Source organism: Zeus faber (assembly GCF_960531495.2).
Source record: "Zeus faber genome assembly, chromosome: 10".
NCBI classification, from domain to species: domain Eukaryota; kingdom Metazoa; phylum Chordata; class Actinopteri; order Zeiformes; family Zeidae; genus Zeus; species Zeus faber.
In genome coordinates this window covers 23462395-23481738 of record NC_137199.1, presented here as the reverse complement: position 1 = coordinate 23481738, position 19344 = coordinate 23462395, and the positions used below count along the sequence as shown (strand labels likewise).

The 19344-nt window shown below is 45.7% G+C and overlaps 1 protein-coding gene across 1 annotated transcript in view; it reads left to right on the top strand.

Moving 5' to 3' along the window:
- The window catches only part of micu3b (mitochondrial calcium uptake family, member 3b), a gene marked incomplete at its 5' end in the record, with an annotated part of 19321 nt that extends 255 nt beyond the window's left edge, over positions 1-19066 (top strand). Inside the window, 12 exons of the mRNA XM_080008492.1 lie at positions 3172-3319; positions 4676-4707; positions 4884-4962; positions 7781-7828; positions 7928-8010; positions 8113-8184; positions 13040-13131; positions 13705-13876; positions 15346-15454; positions 15910-16067; positions 16778-16842; positions 18058-19066. Coding sequence (XP_079864618.1) covers positions 3172-3319; positions 4676-4707; positions 4884-4962; positions 7781-7828; positions 7928-8010; positions 8113-8184; positions 13040-13131; positions 13705-13876; positions 15346-15454; positions 15910-16067; positions 16778-16842; positions 18058-18061 — 1062 coding nt within the window. The 3' untranslated portion in view covers positions 18062-19066. The remainder of the gene's footprint in view (positions 1-3171; positions 3320-4675; positions 4708-4883; positions 4963-7780; positions 7829-7927; positions 8011-8112; positions 8185-13039; positions 13132-13704; positions 13877-15345; positions 15455-15909; positions 16068-16777; positions 16843-18057) is intronic.
- Between the last annotated feature and the right edge of the window lie 278 nt (positions 19067-19344).

Below are 19344 nucleotides of genomic sequence, written 5' to 3'. Positions count from 1 at the left end.
CGGCGCGCTTACTCTCAACGACAAGAAGGGTCCAGTGGCAAACAGTGACAGGGCTGATCACCTCACAATCAGCCCGAGGAACAATGGTCTCGATTTAGTGAGCGGACATCTCGGCTCCCACGCGGGAACTATCCGCGACCTTTGGTGCTGAAACGGAACAATCCTCTGGATAAGCTGTCATCGAAAGTACCCGTCCTCACACCGTCACCCCGCATAGTTATAATCACGCCGGGCAAAGTTTCCAATCCTCCTCTTTATTGATGACATAATACTATGCGTTGCAGTTGTGGAAATGACACACACCTACCTACTGTATCTTTAATTCCACCATGTTTCAGTGTTAAACACACTGTTCACTCGTCTCCAGGCCTGTACATACAGTACGCAATTAAGATTAACAACAAAATAAGATTAACAATACTCTATTCCACTAAATTCAGGTGTAACAGCAATTATTACATTCGTAAAGTGAAATAAAAATAACATATATGTACACGTCTATCACCAGAGGTTACAGGAAGTAACCCCTTGCACAGCTGACAAAAGTTGTGAGCTGTGCAAATAGTGAGGCAAATATTGGCAGGTGGCAGGTTTGCTCAAGGAAAGTACAAATAGCAGCAACGTGAAGCCTTAATATGCGATGAGTGCTGTTACTGGTAATGAGCTGGTATAGTAAATGTGCATAGCCTGAGATCTATCTATAGTCTGGTGAGATACCATTACAGTACAACCATATTACAGCCTTACAGAAAATGTTGCGTTAGAGTTACAGCAGTCCTATCAATAACAGTAATAATAATATTGCACACTGTTAAGTTCTGACCGACAGTATTCACAGACATTGTGGAAGCCTCTTTTGCTGATTACAGGACGAGCCAACTAATGAATTGCATAATTCGATCAGGTGTTCCAAGATTTCCCGAACAAGGGTGTTAATTTTTTCACGGCTTTCGCAGCCGCCCAAGGGTGGATTGGCGCTACAGTAACCTTTAGCGGGAGACACAGGAATCCAGGGGCACTGGAAACTGGACACGCTGGCTGGACCGAGGGTCTGACATTTGATGAGAGGTGGTGGTGGATGGTGGTGGTAGTGGAGGAGGGGGCTGGAGCAGGTCTAATGGCTAGGCAGAGGGAGGCATGGGGGTGAGTATGGAGCTTGGAGCTTGGAGGTGGTGGTGGTGGTGGTGGCGTGTGTGTGTGTGTGTGTGTGTGTGTGTGTGTGTGTGTGTGTGTGTGTATGGGGGCGGGGGTGGCGTTGGCAGACATTCCCTGGGTGTTTACCCCATGCCCAGCGGACCTGGCCTGTTGCCACCGGACAGAGAGATCCACTCTGTCTTCGCCGATCCCGCTGTCTGATCTGCCAGGGTCTGAACATTTGTAGGGACATTATCTGGTGCGGGGGGATGAAAAATAGGGCTGACATAACATGGGGCCTATTATTGAGATGAAGCATGGACTTCTTTGTTGCTCGGTGGCACTCAGGCTTTCCGTGCAGGAGAAGCTTCCACGGATTTCATAAATATGTGGTTCACGTTTTTTTTCATTCCTTTTCGCTTTTTTTTTTTTTTTTTTTTAAACCTGCGCTGTCAGCATGCTGGGCATACAACGCAGAGTATTTGTATGCCATTGCATCTAGTACAGAGTTAGTCTGCAAGTGGAGGTCAACTTCTCAACCTGCAATGCAACTCTTTATTTATTCTTAAATCGTCAGGAACTGCTGCAACAACTATGTCCTGTTGACGACCTGTAGGACGACAAGGGCACAGTCTTCTGTTACACAGAACTGCCACCAACCCCCCTATTTGGAGAACTATTTTACCATCTTTGGGGCTATAAACAACTAATCACTACTCCAAGAGGGGGATAATCACCACGAGTGAGACAAATAAACATAGAACCAAACATGTACATTGAAAAACATAAACATAGAAATGTCAGATGACAACATGCATTGACAAAACAGAGTTAATTAAGTACACGAAAACCGGAACAGCAATTGTGCACGTGGCCTCTTTCTGTCATAGTCATGGCAGTAAATGAGGGAGGAAAGGAGAGGGATGAAACCAGGAGGGTGTTGAGGGTGCGTTTGAAGCAGGTGCTGGTGGTGTGTGTGTGCCTGTGATGAGTCTGCCTGTATGTATATGTGTGTGTGTATGCATGTGACGTGTATGCGTGTGAGGTGTCCACCAGTGAGTGTACGGAACTTGTCCCAATTGGTTCTGGTGTATGAGGTCGTTGTTATATTGTCAAAAAATGCCAAAAAAGGCCCCCGAAGCCACCCCTGGGTCCCATAGCCGTATAAATGCTCCGCGACCTCAGGAAAGCCCCGAGCACCCTGCCTGGCAGCCACAGAAGATGCCCCAGCCCCCAGAGAAGCCAGAAGCCTGCAGAGCACCACCCACACCCGGCCCCCGAGGAGCATAATCCAGTCCCGGGGAGTGCGAGGAGACCCTGCACCTATGAGGTGCACACATACTGCCCTCGCCCACGTGCAGGCACAAGACGCAACTGCAGACACAGAACCCGGGCCACCGACGCCAGGCATGGACCGCGGGCCCGTAGCCAGGTCCCGCGCCGACAGACCGACACCCTGTCCGAACCGAACCAGCCGGCGGGGCTCCCACACTCACTAATGCCCTGCGTAAGGGCGAGACCCGCCCGACCGCAACCAGCCAGACCCCCCCTCCAGCCACAAGCCCCGAGTGCCCATCCACGTAGCTGAGTGTGCTCAGCGCAGGACACCTGGATGTCAGCCCCTCCCCCCCCGCCAACGCACGCAGACAGACGGATATGTGGGCCCTCCACCACCACCGGCACCCCGGGCACCCGCCGCAGAGAAGCCACGAAGCGGGAGCCAAGGCTGACAGCCCCGCAGCCCCGGCGGGACGCAGCATGCCAGAAACCACCCCGCACCCGGTGCAAGCTGCCAGGACCCAAAGCCTAGCCGGCATGGGGCCCGCCCGGTCACCCCCCAGTCAGCCACGCCCCCACACTAACCCGCCAGCCCTTCGCCACCCCGGAAAACCCCAGTTCTCAATGTGTGCTGTTAGCAATTGCAGTTAAAATAGCGGGGCGTTTTTTTCCTTTCCTATTATCGCTCTTGAAATACATGTAATACGTGTATACATGTAATACGTGTGCGTCTTTACGTCTGTGTGTGGTTCTCCAAAGGCCCGGCCGTACGATCTGGATGAAGGAGACGTGTACATGTCATCTCATGAGAACAGATTCCGTCAGTTCAGTTCGGTGGAGTACGAGGGCCAGCTCTACATGACGCCACTCAACTTCATCGAGTCTGTTACGCTGCATGAGCCCAAAGGTGAGTGGCACCTTGGTGAAAACATAAGAATAACATTCAATATTAAACCATTTGATGGATCGGTGTATATTGCTGTTACATTGTTTATAGTTGCCATTTGTGCTGTGTATACGACTTTGCAATCAAACCGGGAGACGGAGTCGATCCACAGCCGATAGACTGTAGCCTCATAACTCTTTAGGTGCAGCCATTTGTTTGATTAAACCTAAGGAGTCACGAGATCAGTGCCAGCTCATCCATTCTCTAATTGCCTGAGATTTAAAAGTGGGCAGGGTGGTTTCCTGGAACAAGCCTGTTGTGAAGGCTTGCCGGAGGTGAAGTGAAGAGATATTGATTAAGTTTTGATTGGCTAGAGGTGCTACAGTCATAACACCTCCATAAAGATAAACATCTTTACATTTATGTGGCAACAAATTCGACGGAGCAACGCGCCACACCAAAAGAATGAATACAATGCATGTTCTGTTGCGTTATAAATGTACCAAGCCACCCTGTACTGATGGATCAGCATGAATTTTGTTGACCTGGTAGTTGCTCAGACATGGCTTCCTTGGCAGCTCTCTTCCAAATGGAATCTATTCGTTGTTGATGATGGCAAACAAGTTACAAAATGATAATGATTCTGTTTTATGGTTATATTGTAGCCGTAAAGACATTACATTCCCCTGCCGCCCTGCTCGTATTTAGGAAGGTCTTGGAAATGACCATTCTACATATTGATGGTTGGGTTTGTTTATTTGTTGGTGAAAAGACACTAATTAGCTCTATGGTGTGCTAATTTGGGATTTGGGCTAGAAAGGACAAGTTTTTTCAGTCTTAGGAAACGGTTGAGGTTTCCTAAGACTCAAAAAAGGGTTTATTCGGGCCCGTTTGAAATACATACTGTATGTGTCAAGACAAGCTCTTCTGAAAACAAGATACAAATATAAGAAACTGGATTTACTATCTCTTACCTGCTCCTTAAGGCACCTTATTTCACTTGAAGTTCACTGGTAAGTGATCATGACGGAATGATAATCCCAGTTTTAGGGACAGCTTTAAAATGTGTCCGGGAGGGGTTATTGTCACGGCTATCGTTGTGTTGCTGTGATTTACCCAGCCTGGTGTTTTTATGAGGCAACCACCTTATCTCATGGCCAGACGATTTTTTATTGACTATTGGAATGTCTCTGGAGATATGGAGTTTATTTTTGCTTCCCAGTCCCTTGTCCAGCAGGCGCACATGTTTTCACTTTTTTTCCGGGCTCATGGATTTTTACCATTGAGATACTTTATAGATCATAAGTAGCTCTCAGTTAAAAAAAAAAAAAATGTCAGCTGCTAACAATTTACCTATTTTACCTATCACTGTTTTAGGAAGAAGGACGTGCAAGGCTCTCACAAAAAAGGTGAGTTGAGTTGGTGACTTCCATTTAGAACATTTTTTAAGTCAAGAGGCCACTCGGGGACAAATAGATTACGACTCATAAGAAAAGCTACGCAACGCGACTTTTTTTAGTGCTATAGGAACAACACTATGAAAATGTGATGTTTTAATGTTTTAATTATACTTTTTTCTCGATAGGATATAGACAAGATAATGGGTGACACCCCACCTGTTTACAAGGGATCATCTAATTTGTTCAGAAACCTTCGTGAAAGAGGTAAGATAACCTGTTTTGTCCCACTGATCCGATCGAATGCATATGTATCCGTACATTTAGACTAGGACTGTCATGTGGACACGCTTTCCTTTTTGTTTGTTTGCAACCGCAGGCTTTGCTCGACCTGTTACAATATATGTTGTCCATATCCTCTCGCCTTGTGACTCATTAAAACAATCTTATCTTTCAATCAGTCTTGTGAGATTGTAAATTTTTATTCTCAACACATTTGCTAATCCTCCCATTACTCCTGGGAGAGTCCACATTTTCATTGCCCTCACATGGTGTTCTGCCAGGGTCCAGATTCTTTCAGATTTCTGGCTTTAGGATCAATTTTGAAATGTTCTTTTTGTTATGAAATCCTGTAGAGAAAAAAAAAACCCACTTTATATCCAAAGTTAAGACACTAGATTTCCGCTCTTTTTTCATGTATCCGGTGGGTGAGGGCTGTTTGATTGACCCCGCCCCTTTCGTGGACCACGCCCCTTTCCACACTTCGAATTGAATTTGAACTTTGAGTATAGACGTGTTTGTATTGTTGTTTTTTGAATCTTGCTTTTTTTGTACAGAATGTTTAAAGGATAAAGTAAATTTCGATTTTTCTCAAGTTAAGATCAAAATCTGCAATGGCTCTCCAACTATCAAGTATACTGCATCTATCTAACTGCAGATACACATCATAGTAGAGAACTTTATTTAAAATTGAAAATGTGTCATATGAGCAGTATTTAACGATTTTAGTTCACGATTTATCCGAGAGGAGGAGTCTTAGAGAATATTTTTTAGGTTTTGGTCTTTTTGTAAACTGTTTTCACAATAAGAGAAATATAAAATGGCTTTATCGGGTTTAATGCTTCAAAATCAAAATGCATTTGATCCCAGCTCATTATTTGGTGATTGTGATCCCTCCATTCTGTTGACTTTTTATGGATGAAAAAGTCTCGCAATTTTATTTTTTTTTATTTGTGAGGTCTGAGTGTTGGCACATATGCTTCTAAAGTACCATTAGAAATAAAGCTTGGTGAAAGAAGAGAACGCTCCTTATGCCGCTTACTAGTTGGAATTCGATGGGACTACCTTATGGTCCTTTGATATAGCAAAACAGATTATTTTCTCATAGGAATGAAGAGAACGAGGTTCACGCGAGGTCACCGCGGCAGTGTCTCGGGAATAGAATCGGATTTTCCTAATGATGTTGATGCATTGTAGTCGTGGATTGAGGTAATTGTGTTGAACTTTCTGAGCATGAGCAAAAATGTCTTTGTAATGTCCCACCTGTCCCTGAAGTGTCCCAATCAGCGGGTCAGACAACACCGCCGTGCGTCAGCTCTCGCTGTTCTGCTCTCACTGCTGTTGCTTTAGTTAAGTGCCAACGCTGGCATTTGGGGCTTTTAATCCTGCTGTTAAACGTTGCCGCTTTGTTGGGGAAAAAAGGACTGGATTGATCTGTGAACAAAGCCTCGCTTTAGAAAATGGGGGAGCTGTTTGAACCCGGCTATGTCGAGGCATGCCCCGCCGGCCACCCCCCCCGATCACCACGGACATTATGAAGCCTAAGAATGGCGTTGGATTACATCTCCGGGACTGCCACTCTGTATGAAGTGTTTCTCTGGAATTCTTTGTATTGTCTAACAACATCTACTTGAGCTGGGAGCTGGGGCTGCCGAGGCGGGGGGCGGGGGGGGGGGGGGCGAGGGGGCGTCTCTCCCACGGCGAAGATGTGTGGCTCTGGTAAAACATGGCTGGAATCTTAAAGGTTTTTCTTTCCTCCCCTCATCCTATTTAAGCTTAAAAGGTCTTTGAAGCTCGACATCTGTTGTCATTATGGGGCTGTACCTGTCAAACGGAGGGGATCACCGAGGAGAAATCGAGCACTTTGACACGGTGGATTTTTTTTGAGATGAACTTTTTTTCTTATGGTTTTCCATTGCTAAGCAGGAAGGGAGGAACCCATCCTTATATCACTATTTGATCGTATATTACAGCCCTTACATCATTATGTGAGCCATAAATAATCCCGGTTAGTTCAGGTTATATTTTTGTCAGGGCCTTTTTCTGCCACATTGCAAAGAAATGATTGTCCTCTTTGTTTACTGCCTGTGTTTATTCCATTCAAACAGCGCCCATTGGAGCGTCTCTCTCCCTCTCTCTCTCTCTGTCTCTCTCTCTCTCTCTCTCTCTTTCTTTCGGAAAAATCCCCGAAGCGAGCGTCGTACCTGAATTCTTTTCCCATAACACCCGGAGCAGTCACCCGGAACTATCTGCGCTCAATTCTCTATCTTCTTCAGCAAACAAAGGCTTGGGAATGCTTTCAGAGGCAGGATGACAACCCCTCCAGAGTTGGGAGCGAGATGGGCCCCTGACAGTTCGTCTTCTCCCTCTCACAACAAAGCCCGTTGTCGGACACAAAGAGGAACACAGGCCCCGCGTCGGGCGTCCTCGATCAGTGACAGATCACTTGAGAATGTATTACACCTTGTTATCCAAACAGAACACGCTTAGAAGCCGTGGGCTTTACGTTTGTTTGGGTTTGTGTCCAGATAGGTCAGCTCGGTTTGTAAAGCCCCTGTTTGTGTTAGAGGAACACGGAGAGCAAGGTAAAAGGCACCTTTTAAGATGTTATCAATAAGAGGGGAGAAGATTACCTTTTGTTTGAAGGTGTGCGAGGCTCCCCTGGATGGCTTATTCATCTTCGATACGCCGCTCCGCGGGCCGGGCGACCCGCGGGTCTAACTGCTTCACACAGTTTGATGTTGAATATATTTCAAAATGGAACATATTCAAAGTTAATAAAGGGCTTTGTGTTTTTGATTTTTAGGTATCATCAGCTACACCGAATACATGTTCCTGCTCTGCATTTTAACAAGTCAGTATTTTTCCCTTTTCAACTTCGCACTAATTCACTTGAACCTCTTTAGTATGAACGTTGAACGACGTGTGAAACATTCTTCATCTATTTTTTCAGAGCCTTTATCGGGCTTCAAGATCGCTTTCAACATGTTTGACACGGACGGGAATCAAATGGTGGACAAGAGGGAGTTCCTGGTGGTGAGGGTCTAAAATTTCCGAGCGTTTGTGAAAAACACCCTCGACGGCGCGGTTGCGTATCTGTCGGCACGACGTCCTCTCGTCCTCTCATCCTCTCCTTAGCTGGAGGATATCTTCCGCAAGAAGAAAGACAGGAAGGTGGCTACGGAGGACGTGCAGAGGTCTGACCGACGGGTACGTCTGCAGGGGCCACGCCCGTGCAAGCCCCGGCGAAAATGAGTTGAAACACTGCTACGATTCCACTTAAAATCGGGTTTTAAAGTTACTCGTAAGGAGATGCACTGGTGTTGATATTGATGTCTTTTCATCCTTTTAGGTCATATGACTGAAGGCTCAACGTCAGCCCGAGACATTATAATACAGTATATGAGTATTACTTACTAAGGGACTTTTTGACCCTGCAGGTTTTTTAGTTGAGAGCTATTTAGAGTCTACAAGCTATTTAGAAATAACATTTACAAGCACAATTGATTAATAAATCCCTTTTGTTTTGGCTGTATAAATCTCCATAAACGATTCCAATGTTCGACAAGGCTCATTAGACAGCTCATAACGTTGCATTATCGGCATTTGCATGAGTTATTTTTGTGCCGTTTTTTTTTGTTTTGTTTTGTTTTTTTCTAGAAATGAACAAAATTTACAGTGCAAACGCCGAACTGACTGAATAGTCACCCTCGGTGGCGTACACTCGACGTGACCTTAGCGTGCAGTATTCCTAGAGAGAAAGTAGGAGCGTTAAATGGAATAAAACTGGACGAGGTGCAGGGTGCAACATGCCTGGAGCTTTCATCTCCTCGACGTCTTCTCCTGCAGCGTGCGGGTGGATGTAAACAGGGAGATTTAAACAGAAACGATAGCAGCGACCCTTTGAGGTCTTATCGCACAAACACAACACGGCGCAGCTCGCTCTGTGGGCGGGGGGGGGGGGGGGGGGGCGACACATGGTGGCACCGCTCGACCGCCATGCGTTGAAAATTGCGGCCCGCACGACCTGCATCAGATCCACAGAATGGGTACTCTAGATTTTGAAAACAGGGAGATAAATTGGAAGAGAGGGCGGCGGAGGCTCCGGGTCCGTTTAGTTGGGTTTAACAACAGAAAGCCTCGGGGGGGGGCGACAGTTTGGCCGAGGAATCTGTGACTTGCCTGCTGTTGCGAGACTGTTTTGTTTTTTTATCCACCTTTCTGATTGAGCCTAATAACAAACGAGTTGTCGCTGTGCTCTGTCTCCGGCATGCCTGCGTCCATCCCCGTCCTGCACCTTTAGAGTCTGCAACTGTATGGTCATCGGAAATCCCGTGCACACCCTGTATGTATCGCTCTACTCCGAAGGGGGGTGGGGGGGATCAACTGTGTGTCTTTTGCGTCCAGCTTGTCTTTTGGCGTAGCGGATGACATCAGCCGTATCCGCGCGGAACGCTCAGACCAGCGCGGCGGGATACGTGGCCGTTTTAAAACCCGCCGTTATCCTGACGCGCAGGCTTTGTGTTTGCCTGTGTGCGGTAGGAGTTGGGGTATTCGGGCGGGGGGGGGGTGCATTCTGGACCGCCCCGACGGCGCAAAATGATTTATGTGCCGGCCTTTTGTCAGAGTTGGGCAGGCCGTGGGTGCGGAGATTCCACTTGAAAAAGCTCTTACCTGAAGACTGACAGCATTCCTCCCGGACCCCCATGTTTTATTTTTACAGTTTCTTGGAGAGTGGTATTTGGGCTCAGGTTACCTTTTGAGGTGGCTTTGACCATGAAGATCGCCATGCCAATCAGAGAGAGTGCGGCGGGAGCCACGCACACACACACACACACACACACACACACACACACACACACACACACACACACACACGCAGGCACGCGCACGCGCTCACGCTCGCACACACGCACTGGGCCCCCAGGTAACTTAGAGAAAGCCCCAGCCTTTTCGAATCCTTTTTTTTTTGTTTTGAAGACCTCACTTTTAGGTGTGTCTTTTTTTTTTCTGCACTCAATGTATCCCCCCCCCCCCCCCCGATACGAGTTTAAAAACTCCGATCTTTTCACGTTCACGTAACAGGCACGTCTGTTAAACCTGTGGCCGGGCTTTCCCCCCACATATTCTAATTACAAGCGGAGCGAGATCTTTTCATGGGATCAAAAGGGAACGGTGTTGTACATTAGAGACTTGTCCATAATTAGCCGTGGGATCAAGTCATAAATCTCTGTCTGCCGAGGAGCGATGAAACATGGAGGAAGGACTGTTTTATCAGCTGTCTCGCATTCCCCCTCCGGCCTTAAAAGATGAAGCACAAAAAAAACGCAAAAAAAAAACAAAAAACCGAATAAGACAAATAAATATTAGGAAATAAGGCGAGGACGCACCGGAGAGCACGCGCTGAGGCCGGCCGTCTGTTTTCGGGCGGCGTGTTGATGCCGCACCCCCCCTCCCTCTCCCTGAACGAGGCGATGTCGAAACTTGAGAGGCATTCTGCAGCCGGGCGAAAATGATAGGTTGAACAGAAAACACGGAACGAAAGCAGAGGGGCACCAAAACAGCTGCGTGCACCGCAAGGAGGGAGAAATCATAGCTTTTATAAACCACTCGGAACACAAATTTACTGTGATCTTTTCATTGCGCATGACGGCAATTACAAGTAAATTATTGTTGACTGCTGGGCTGCACCCTGCCAGTCAAAACGCAGTGCGCGTGCGCGCGGCGTCGTGTAAACTACGATAATAACAATGATCGGAGAATCCGGGCTTAGACGCTTGACCTCATGGAGCGCCTTTGTCTGTCTGCAGGTGACGTTTGCGCGGCCCGTCAGAGACTCAGAAATGTGTGTTAGAAATGTGTTTCTGTGTTGGCGATACAACTCATAGGGGCGCTTTCGCAGATGGAGTTTAGTCTAAATTAGGTCTCAGCTAATCCTACCGTAGTTAAATGAACCCAGAATTTAAAAAATGCCTTCCTTGCTTGATTTGAGATGAATTCCTTCTAGACTCGGAAGTGCGAGACTAAGGTAATGAAGGACTAGTCAGCTCCTTCTGTCTGGTCTTGGTGCTGCTCTTAGTCCAAATAACACACTTTCTCCATTGTCAAGGTCGACCTGGAGGCCCACGCCCGTTAATCCAAAGATTTAATTTGAGACTTCACTTGGACCTAGATTAGGTCTAATCTTCCGTCTGGAAATCAGATTTTTATTTTTTATTTTTTTTAACCGAGACAAGGGCAAGTCTGAGACTGTTCGACACCGCCGTTGAGAAACGCCGTTTCAGTCAGTCCAGGTGAAAAGTGCGAGGCCTAATCTGTGCCCCCCCCCAACGGCGTCGTGGACGCGGAGAAGGTGCAGCGCCCGGCGGGTCAGCCGCTCGCACACAATGAACAAAGCAAGACGCCGATTCCAGAATGTTTGTTTGTTTCAAAACCCGAACCCCAATCGCAGTGCGGATGAAAAGGTGTACGGTAACCTGCGCGGAGCCCCGAAAACAGGGCGATTGCGGCGGCTGGCTTCGGTTACACACTTTAAACGGGCACGAACCACCGCTCGGCCCTTCACGCGCTTCTACGCCTCGGACACGTGCAGCTGCCTGAGCTGAACATTCTCTTTGCCAAAAAGCCGCATGCACCGTCGCAGAGCAGACACTCTTCACGGTTGGTGGACCGCTCAGATACGTTGGTGTCATCCCCATCATCAGAAGTCCTTCTTATTGTCCCGCCTGGCTGAATGCGAGCCCAGCAGCGCTCTGTTTTTTTTTTTTTTTTGCTACCTTTCCCGAGCTCTTCGCCTTCTCTTCTTTTCTTCGGTTGTTTTTCCACCCGCCTGAGATCTCACCTCTGCGCCGTCTGCTGCCGCTCTGTGGCGTCTGAATGTGGGTCTTCTAAAAAGCTCTAAAACTGCTGCCCGTTCCGTCTCTGTCCACAACTGTTGCTTGTCTTTGTATGTGTTTTGGAATCCCTTCTTGTTCAAGATACCGTTTCCCGTGAGTGTTTTGCCCTTTTTTTTTAACAACTGTGCTTCCGCCGCAGGTCCTCAAAAAGCACGGTGAGCATGCGGACGCCAGGGGCATGTGGGATGTTGTGAGGCGTGGCACCAGTCAGGTTCTGTTCTCTGATCTCTCTGAGGTAGTGATGCCCACTTAGAGGCGAACCCTGCAGTTTTGTTTTGTTTTCTCCAAGTTGTTTCGGTCTGTGTTCACTTTTAAACCGCCCCACCCCTTTCCATTTCCTTTGAACTTTGCCGACATCCACCACTGCCAATGCAACTCTGATTAGAGTCAACGCGGAAATAGCCAGGTCCACTTGATACAACAATAAACGCGGAGCCACCCAAAGACATCCCAGACAGCGGAGCTGGTGTAAAATAGTTACGTTTTAGGTGCACAAACTGTCTGTGCCGTATAGTCAAACTAATACTCCCGATTTGGGCCGACGCCCCTGCAGCTTCCAACTCGCTTCTCTGTTCACTGTATTGATTTCGGTCTTTATAACGACACTATTGACCGGGTTCTCCAGCACCGTGTGACTGTGGTCCTCCTGTCTCACCCCGGAGGAAACCAAGCATTAAGAAGGTGTTTTGGAAGGGAGCGCAGTGGAACGGCTCCCTGATGCGGTCGCTCTTTAAACTCCAAGATAATTGACATTTTAAACAGAAGCGGCATCGGGAAGCGGAGTGCGAGCACGGCGTCCTTGCCGCGCGGCGCTCGGTCGTACACACAAGGGACAGAGATCCATTCTCCATTCTCTTCTGCGGAAGTCAAAGTCAAATATTAATCATTAACTCGGAGTGGATGTTTAATAGCTCAACCTGGGTACGGCTTTTAACCAACATTTTTGCTTACAAGCATTCAGCATGGCTTAATAAATGTCATTGCTAATGGTTACCAGGTATTTCCATGCTGTACTTTGGAAGTGGGACTGGGGCACAGTATACCAGGGCTGCTGAAATGAAATACTGTATCATGATCAAAATATGTACACGCTGATTGGGTGGATCATTATTACAGTATTGGAGTGATTGCGGCTTCTAAACGAATCTCTTTCTTTTGTACCCCCGTAGCATGCAGATGAAAATACGACCGATACGACGTTACTGGTGCACTTCTTTGGGAAAAAGGGCAAGGCCGAGTTGAACTTTGAGGACTTTTACAAGTAAGAGGGTTGCGTTTTTTATCATTTCGCCGTGATGAATGCTCATGACATGCTCTAACGCATGAAGTCTTGTTGAACAAATTACATTTGATTTTACTTTCATTATCTCCTTGCAGTACCTAATGCATCCACTAGATTTGTTGCAGCGGCCCTTCTCCCCCATAGAAACTCAGTTATGAAAATATTAAAAGCAAGTCCTCCATAAGAAATACGCAATAGGTCACAAAATGAAAAACGCTGTTTCATGTGCCTTTCTAAGCAGAACCATTGGAGCAATATGTTTATATTGAGTTTGTGCAACAAATTGACACGTGATCAACAAAGTGGAACCTGATTGGCTCATAACTGAAGCTACTTTAAAACAAAATGGAACTGTATTACGAAAAACCTTCTGAGCATCTTTTTTTTTGCATCGTCCAGATTGCAGCCAGTTATGACCAAAACATGCTGCCACCTGGCAAATGGGGAATTGATGGGCTTGCGTTGTCTTTTAATAGGTCAGTGATGCTTGCATGAGAGCATAGTGGAGGCACCACGCCTCAGGGGCGTCCGTCTCTCTTTCTCCTCGTGCAGGTTCATGGACAACCTGCAGACGGAGATGCTAGAGATCGAGTTCCTCTCCTACTCCAAGGGCTTGCCCACCATCAGCGAGGAGGACTTTGCTTGTATCCTCCTGCGCTTCACTGACGTGGAGAACATCAGCGGATACCTGGAGAACGTGCGCCAAGGCATCCCGGATGAAAAGGTGCCACGAGGCTTCCGGTGTTTCAGTTTCCTGATTCTGTCTTTTGGGTCTGGGTGTTCTGCACCGCTTATCTGCGCCGCGCGGGATTCAAAGTGTTTCACTCCCTTCACTTCACAGTCTTTCCTCCTACAATTCTGCACTCAGCCCTCAAACTGCAGCCAACCTTAAAGGGCACCTATTAGACCGCTCTGAACGCTCGGTTTTCAAAGGTTTTTTTCCACTTTCGGATTGCTTTATATGATCATCTGCTCCGTCCGCTGTGCGTTTCTCCAAACAAAACCAATAAAAACAGTGGTTTTATTGTAAATGTATTTATTTATTTTATTCGATTTTATTTTTCCGACGTTTACATGAAACCAAAGATTCCCGCGTGTGAGTGTCCCGCTGCATTGCATTGCGGTGTCTGTGTCTCCTACAAGCCCGGAGCACGGCAACCAAAGTCAGAAATGACTTTGAAATGATGCCTCGTAGATCTAATATGAGTGAACATTCAGCAACTGGGTTTTTATTGAAATTTGTTCAGAAACAGCTTCCAGTGTACTGATAAGGAGAAATCAGTGAAAATTTACCGAGTAAATAAAACGGAACATAGGAGTATATCTTATAATCCATTAATGACACGTTTTTTTTTTACTGAATTTGTAATTTTTTTTTAGCCCAGGCATTATGGTAAAAGAGGGTTTTGAGTATGAGCGTCCTTTCAAAGAAGCAGATCCCAAATCGAGCGTGTGGCTCGGTGGCACGCCCTGAGAATGTGCGAACTAACTGGTGAGTGAGGCGTGTTCACTTTGGCTTTAATTTGTTTTCCTCCTCGGCACACTGACCGGCATGAAAAGGAGTTCGCAGCTCCTCAGCCGGCTTGAGTAGCCTGTTGCGAGATCTCCATTGATAATCAAGTGGGCCTCGTCGTTGGGCTAAGAGATATTTTATGTCACTCACATTGTTAAAACAGCAAAGCGTCACAGATTACTCATTACTTCATTTGTTAGGCCGTGTGTGTGTTACCTGCTCGGCGGGGCCACCGGCGACAGGAGAAGCTCGCAGCGGCGAAACGGTTGAGTAAAGATCAATGGGCGCGGCGTTTGAGTCATCAGGCCGGCCCGGAGATGTTTTGGGATTCACCCCTTTGTTTTTGTTTATTTAAGTATCGGGTTAATCTGCTTTAGAAAAGTCTGCAAACGGGTTGACCTCTTCCCAAAAGCTACAATCCTTCCCCCGCCGTTGACAGCTCAGCGTGTTCATACCGCGGAGGGAAACTCCAGCCGCGGATCCTCTGTCTCCTTGGAAGTGCCATGTCTTCCTGCCCCCCGCCCCCATTCCCCCAGGATGAGATGAAAGAGATTATCAAGCGTTTGAATTGACACGGAGCTATTCAGTTTTAATTGCCAACGCTGCTTTACATTTCCACATGTTTTTATTTTCGCGGTTGCTAAGTGTTATTTTTAATGAGTGATTTGTCATCTTTACAGGGAATCACCTTTGAAGAGTTTAGCTCCTTTTTCCAGTTCCTAAACAACCTGGAGGACTTTACCATCGCCATGCAGATGTACAACTTTGCTAACCGCTCCATCGGTCAAGGTGAGTGCTGCACAAATGTTTTTACAGCAAATCCTTTTTGCATGTCAGTAACTTTTAACTTTCTCTGCTCCATTGTATGGAATGCCATTTAAGTCAATATTAAATAAATAAATGTGCCTATGAACTAAATCCTGAAATAAATAATTGAGGCAATAAATATATAAATACGTGTAAATATAGATATATCAATGTGTAAATATAGTTCAATAAATAAATTGGGTTTTTTTATTTTAAATGTTTTCTCGACAATTTTCAAAAGCCTATTTTTATTAATTTCAGGGTACCTTTATTTCATAATGCCACATTTCCAATCCTTAAATGCAAATTAAATATTAACTATATTTGCAAATGTATATATTTACATTTATTTATATATGTATTGCCTCATTTATTTATTTCGGGATTTATTTCATAGGCATGCTTATTTATTTGTTTATTTATCCTATACGTTGTAGATGAGTTTACCCGTGCCGCGTACGTGGCCACGGGCCTCAAGCTGACCCACCACGTGGTCAACACGGTCTTTAAGATCTTCGACGAGGATCGTGACGACAAGCTGAGCTACAAGGAGTTCATTGGCGTCATGAAAGAGCGACTTCACCGCAGCGAGAGGGTGAGAGAGCCCGGGGTCGATGGCCTGTAGCCAGACTCGGGATGTCTAAACTCCATTTGTCTGGCTTTTTACGACTCGGGAGGTGATGGAGGGAGCGATATGCTCACCAAGCCCTGTTGCTCTGCTCTCATCGGGTGGACAAAGTTGGTCCTGGGAGCATTAAAATACAACACGGCCCGGATCCCAACTACACACAGTAGCACTGGCTGATTAGGGGAATAGATACCCCCCAACGTGATCAGTCTGTCACCTTTCATAATGTGTAAATTCAAGGCAATCCCGTGGAAAAACACATTGGAAAAATGACCATCTTAAGGATAAATCAAGTGAAATGTAAAACAAGTGAAATGAGAAGCAGGGGCGGGTGTTACGCAAATAAATATTTGTGGTAGAAAAGTGGTAGTTATTTCATAAATATACTACAATATATCAATATATTTGGGAGGCACACATTAGCACAAACTATGATATTGCTCTGCAGGGGTCCATTGGATATTAAAATACCTTTCCAACACCATGTTGCAATTGTCCTCTTGCCCAATTCTGATGGAACAAGTCTTACCATGTAGGTTAGACTTCAGAGGCGATTGTGTGGTTATGTGAATTTATAGCGCCATCTTGTGGCCACCGGTATCATTGGGTCACCAGTACACTCAACCCTTCACCCTCTCCATTGGTACTGTATATACTGTATTTAACTGTATTTACAGGGCATCCGGGTGGAGGAGAGATTCACATCTTTTAAGTCGTGTCTGAAGAAGCAACTGTCAAGAAAGTAAGTGTGTTTCCATCTCCTCTTCACGCAACTGTGAACATTTTATCTGACCAAGTTAATGGAATATTTATCGGCTAATGAGGTTGACGTCCACAATGGTCGTTGGTTGTCTGTGTAGTCGATTCAAACTCTTAACCACTTCGGTGTCATTTATATTGACGGCGTAACCAGCGGCCTCCTGCTCATACAATCCAGAAAATGCCCGTATTTAATAATGGCCCAAAGCTATTCGCAATGACACAGACACAGCACCGCAGCGCGGTCTGGCTTTTCAGATGGGTTCGAATCCTGCCACTCCCCAAAAGCATTGGGTTACACTGTAATATTAACGCTGATGTACTGCCACCAGACACCAGCTGCAGTCTGCAGGAGCAGTGAGCAGGGCCGAAACCAAGGCAACACTGAAAGGCAATAAACTATATACTAAAAACCAGCAGGATTTATGACGATCTTTACAAGTGTATAATAGATAAGATGGCATGTTATGTTCCCCGTGGCACATGCCACATATACAGTGCTATGAACCATTTAGGTACAAAAAATTATCTTACCTCAAAACATGCTGAATGTCTGTGTTTATAAGTTATACAAACAATATGAAATAAGATAAATATCAATCAAAGGAGCAAGAAATACTGTTAACCATCCGGCCTGCTGATTATAAAATGTAAATAGATTGTTGCATGGTAGAGAAAAAGTTCATATCAGAAATAAAGTCTTTAGCTCTTTTGAGGGTGAACAGACCATTAATTCTGTACTGCTAACTTTTTTTTTTTTTTACTCATATTGGGATACGTGACGGAGATGTAGTAGAAATGACCCACTGAGACATGGACTTGCATGCCGGCTGAAGTAAAGCTGTACAGTATTATTTACTGAATTATTATTTAATAAGTCTAAGTCGGGCTCCCGCGGGAATAGCTCTGAGGAATTATGTTTGGATCCTATTTTCTGCCTTTAGCACACAATAAATACAATACAATAAATAAATCTAATTTGACAACGTGCTGATTTGAATGTCCCAGAAAGAGTTTGCAGTATCGGGGGAGTAAATATGCAAAGCCGCAGCAGGAAGGTGCACTCCTACGACGTTTCCCACTGCGGCTACAGTCCTGCTCCGAGCACATCTCCCCGTTTTCCCCCGTAGTTTGTCCCGATAATCGGTAGTTCGACGCTCCCACTGAGAACAACTTCTTCTTTCTGTGTCGCCACCAGGTGAAGGTCTCAGCCCGTCGCCGCTTCCATGAAGAAAACCGAAACGCACCGTGAGGAAAAGAAGAAAGGAATGTCTGCAGAAAGAGTCTCATCGCTGCTCATTCTTAAAAAAAAAAAAAAAGATAGCACCACCAAAACAGGATAGTAGTGCCCGACAGGATGTTAGAATAATAGGAAGCTGCCGTGAGACATCAAAGCAAAAATATATAAACCGAAGGATCTTAAACGAGGTGGGCAATCTGCTCAGTTTGACTAAAATGTGATTCTCTGTCACAGCTCGGATTGGCTGTTATCTCCCTGTGCAGCACATTGCTAACGTCTCCTCAGCTTGTCTCCTCTGCAGCCCCAGCACAGATCAGTTTACCTCCTCCCTCCCTCCCTCCTTCTCTCTTCCCAAAGGGCTGCAGCTACAATCCTCCAGTCCCCTCCCAAGCCAGCAGGCCTCTAATTAGAGATAAAGTCTCTTGTTGGTTAAATACCAAAAGCCTGCTATGTTAATTATGAGCCATGACAAAGAGAGTTCACACCTCGAGCAGAGTGTTAATGTCTCACACACATTAACGTCTCGCTGACTTTTTCTTTTTCATAAGAATATGCAAAACGCTAAAGCCATAAACCGATGCCACCCAGGGGGCGTTGAACTTCAACGACTGATAACTTCAGAGGAGCGATATATTAATAAATTGTGGGATTTCTTTCTGTCTGGGGCTTTTCTTTGAATTTACTAGGAAATTATACATCTTGAGGAAGTATATTTCTCTTTTTTTTACTCACAATGTGCTCCTGGAGACTTTATGTCTCTTTGTTCAACTATTTATTTGGGGTACAATTATTCATTGAATAATTTAAGCACTTGGGTTTGGTCTGACATTTGGTCTGACATTCTTTGATGGCATTGTTTCTTTGGCTTTTTGTGTTTTGTCAATTGCAATAGACTAGACTGTTACATCGATATGAACGAGCAGATACATGTGAAATGATGTCATACAATAAATGTCAGTTATATTGGTTTTGTGTAGGTGTCAGTGAATTCAATATAATAACGCAGTTTACTAACAATATATTAATAATACAGACCAGCACACATACCCCTTTCCCCTCTCTCACTCTCCCCGACACACATCTATTGATGGCATTAAGGATTTATTGCAGTACATATAATAATAATCATCGAAATATAACTTTGTGTCAAAACTCCTGTTTCAAAAACTGATTGAGGGGGTCTGGGAATAAATTCGACCCCTGCAACCGTGAAAGATTCCAATTGATTTGGGTAAATGACCAGAG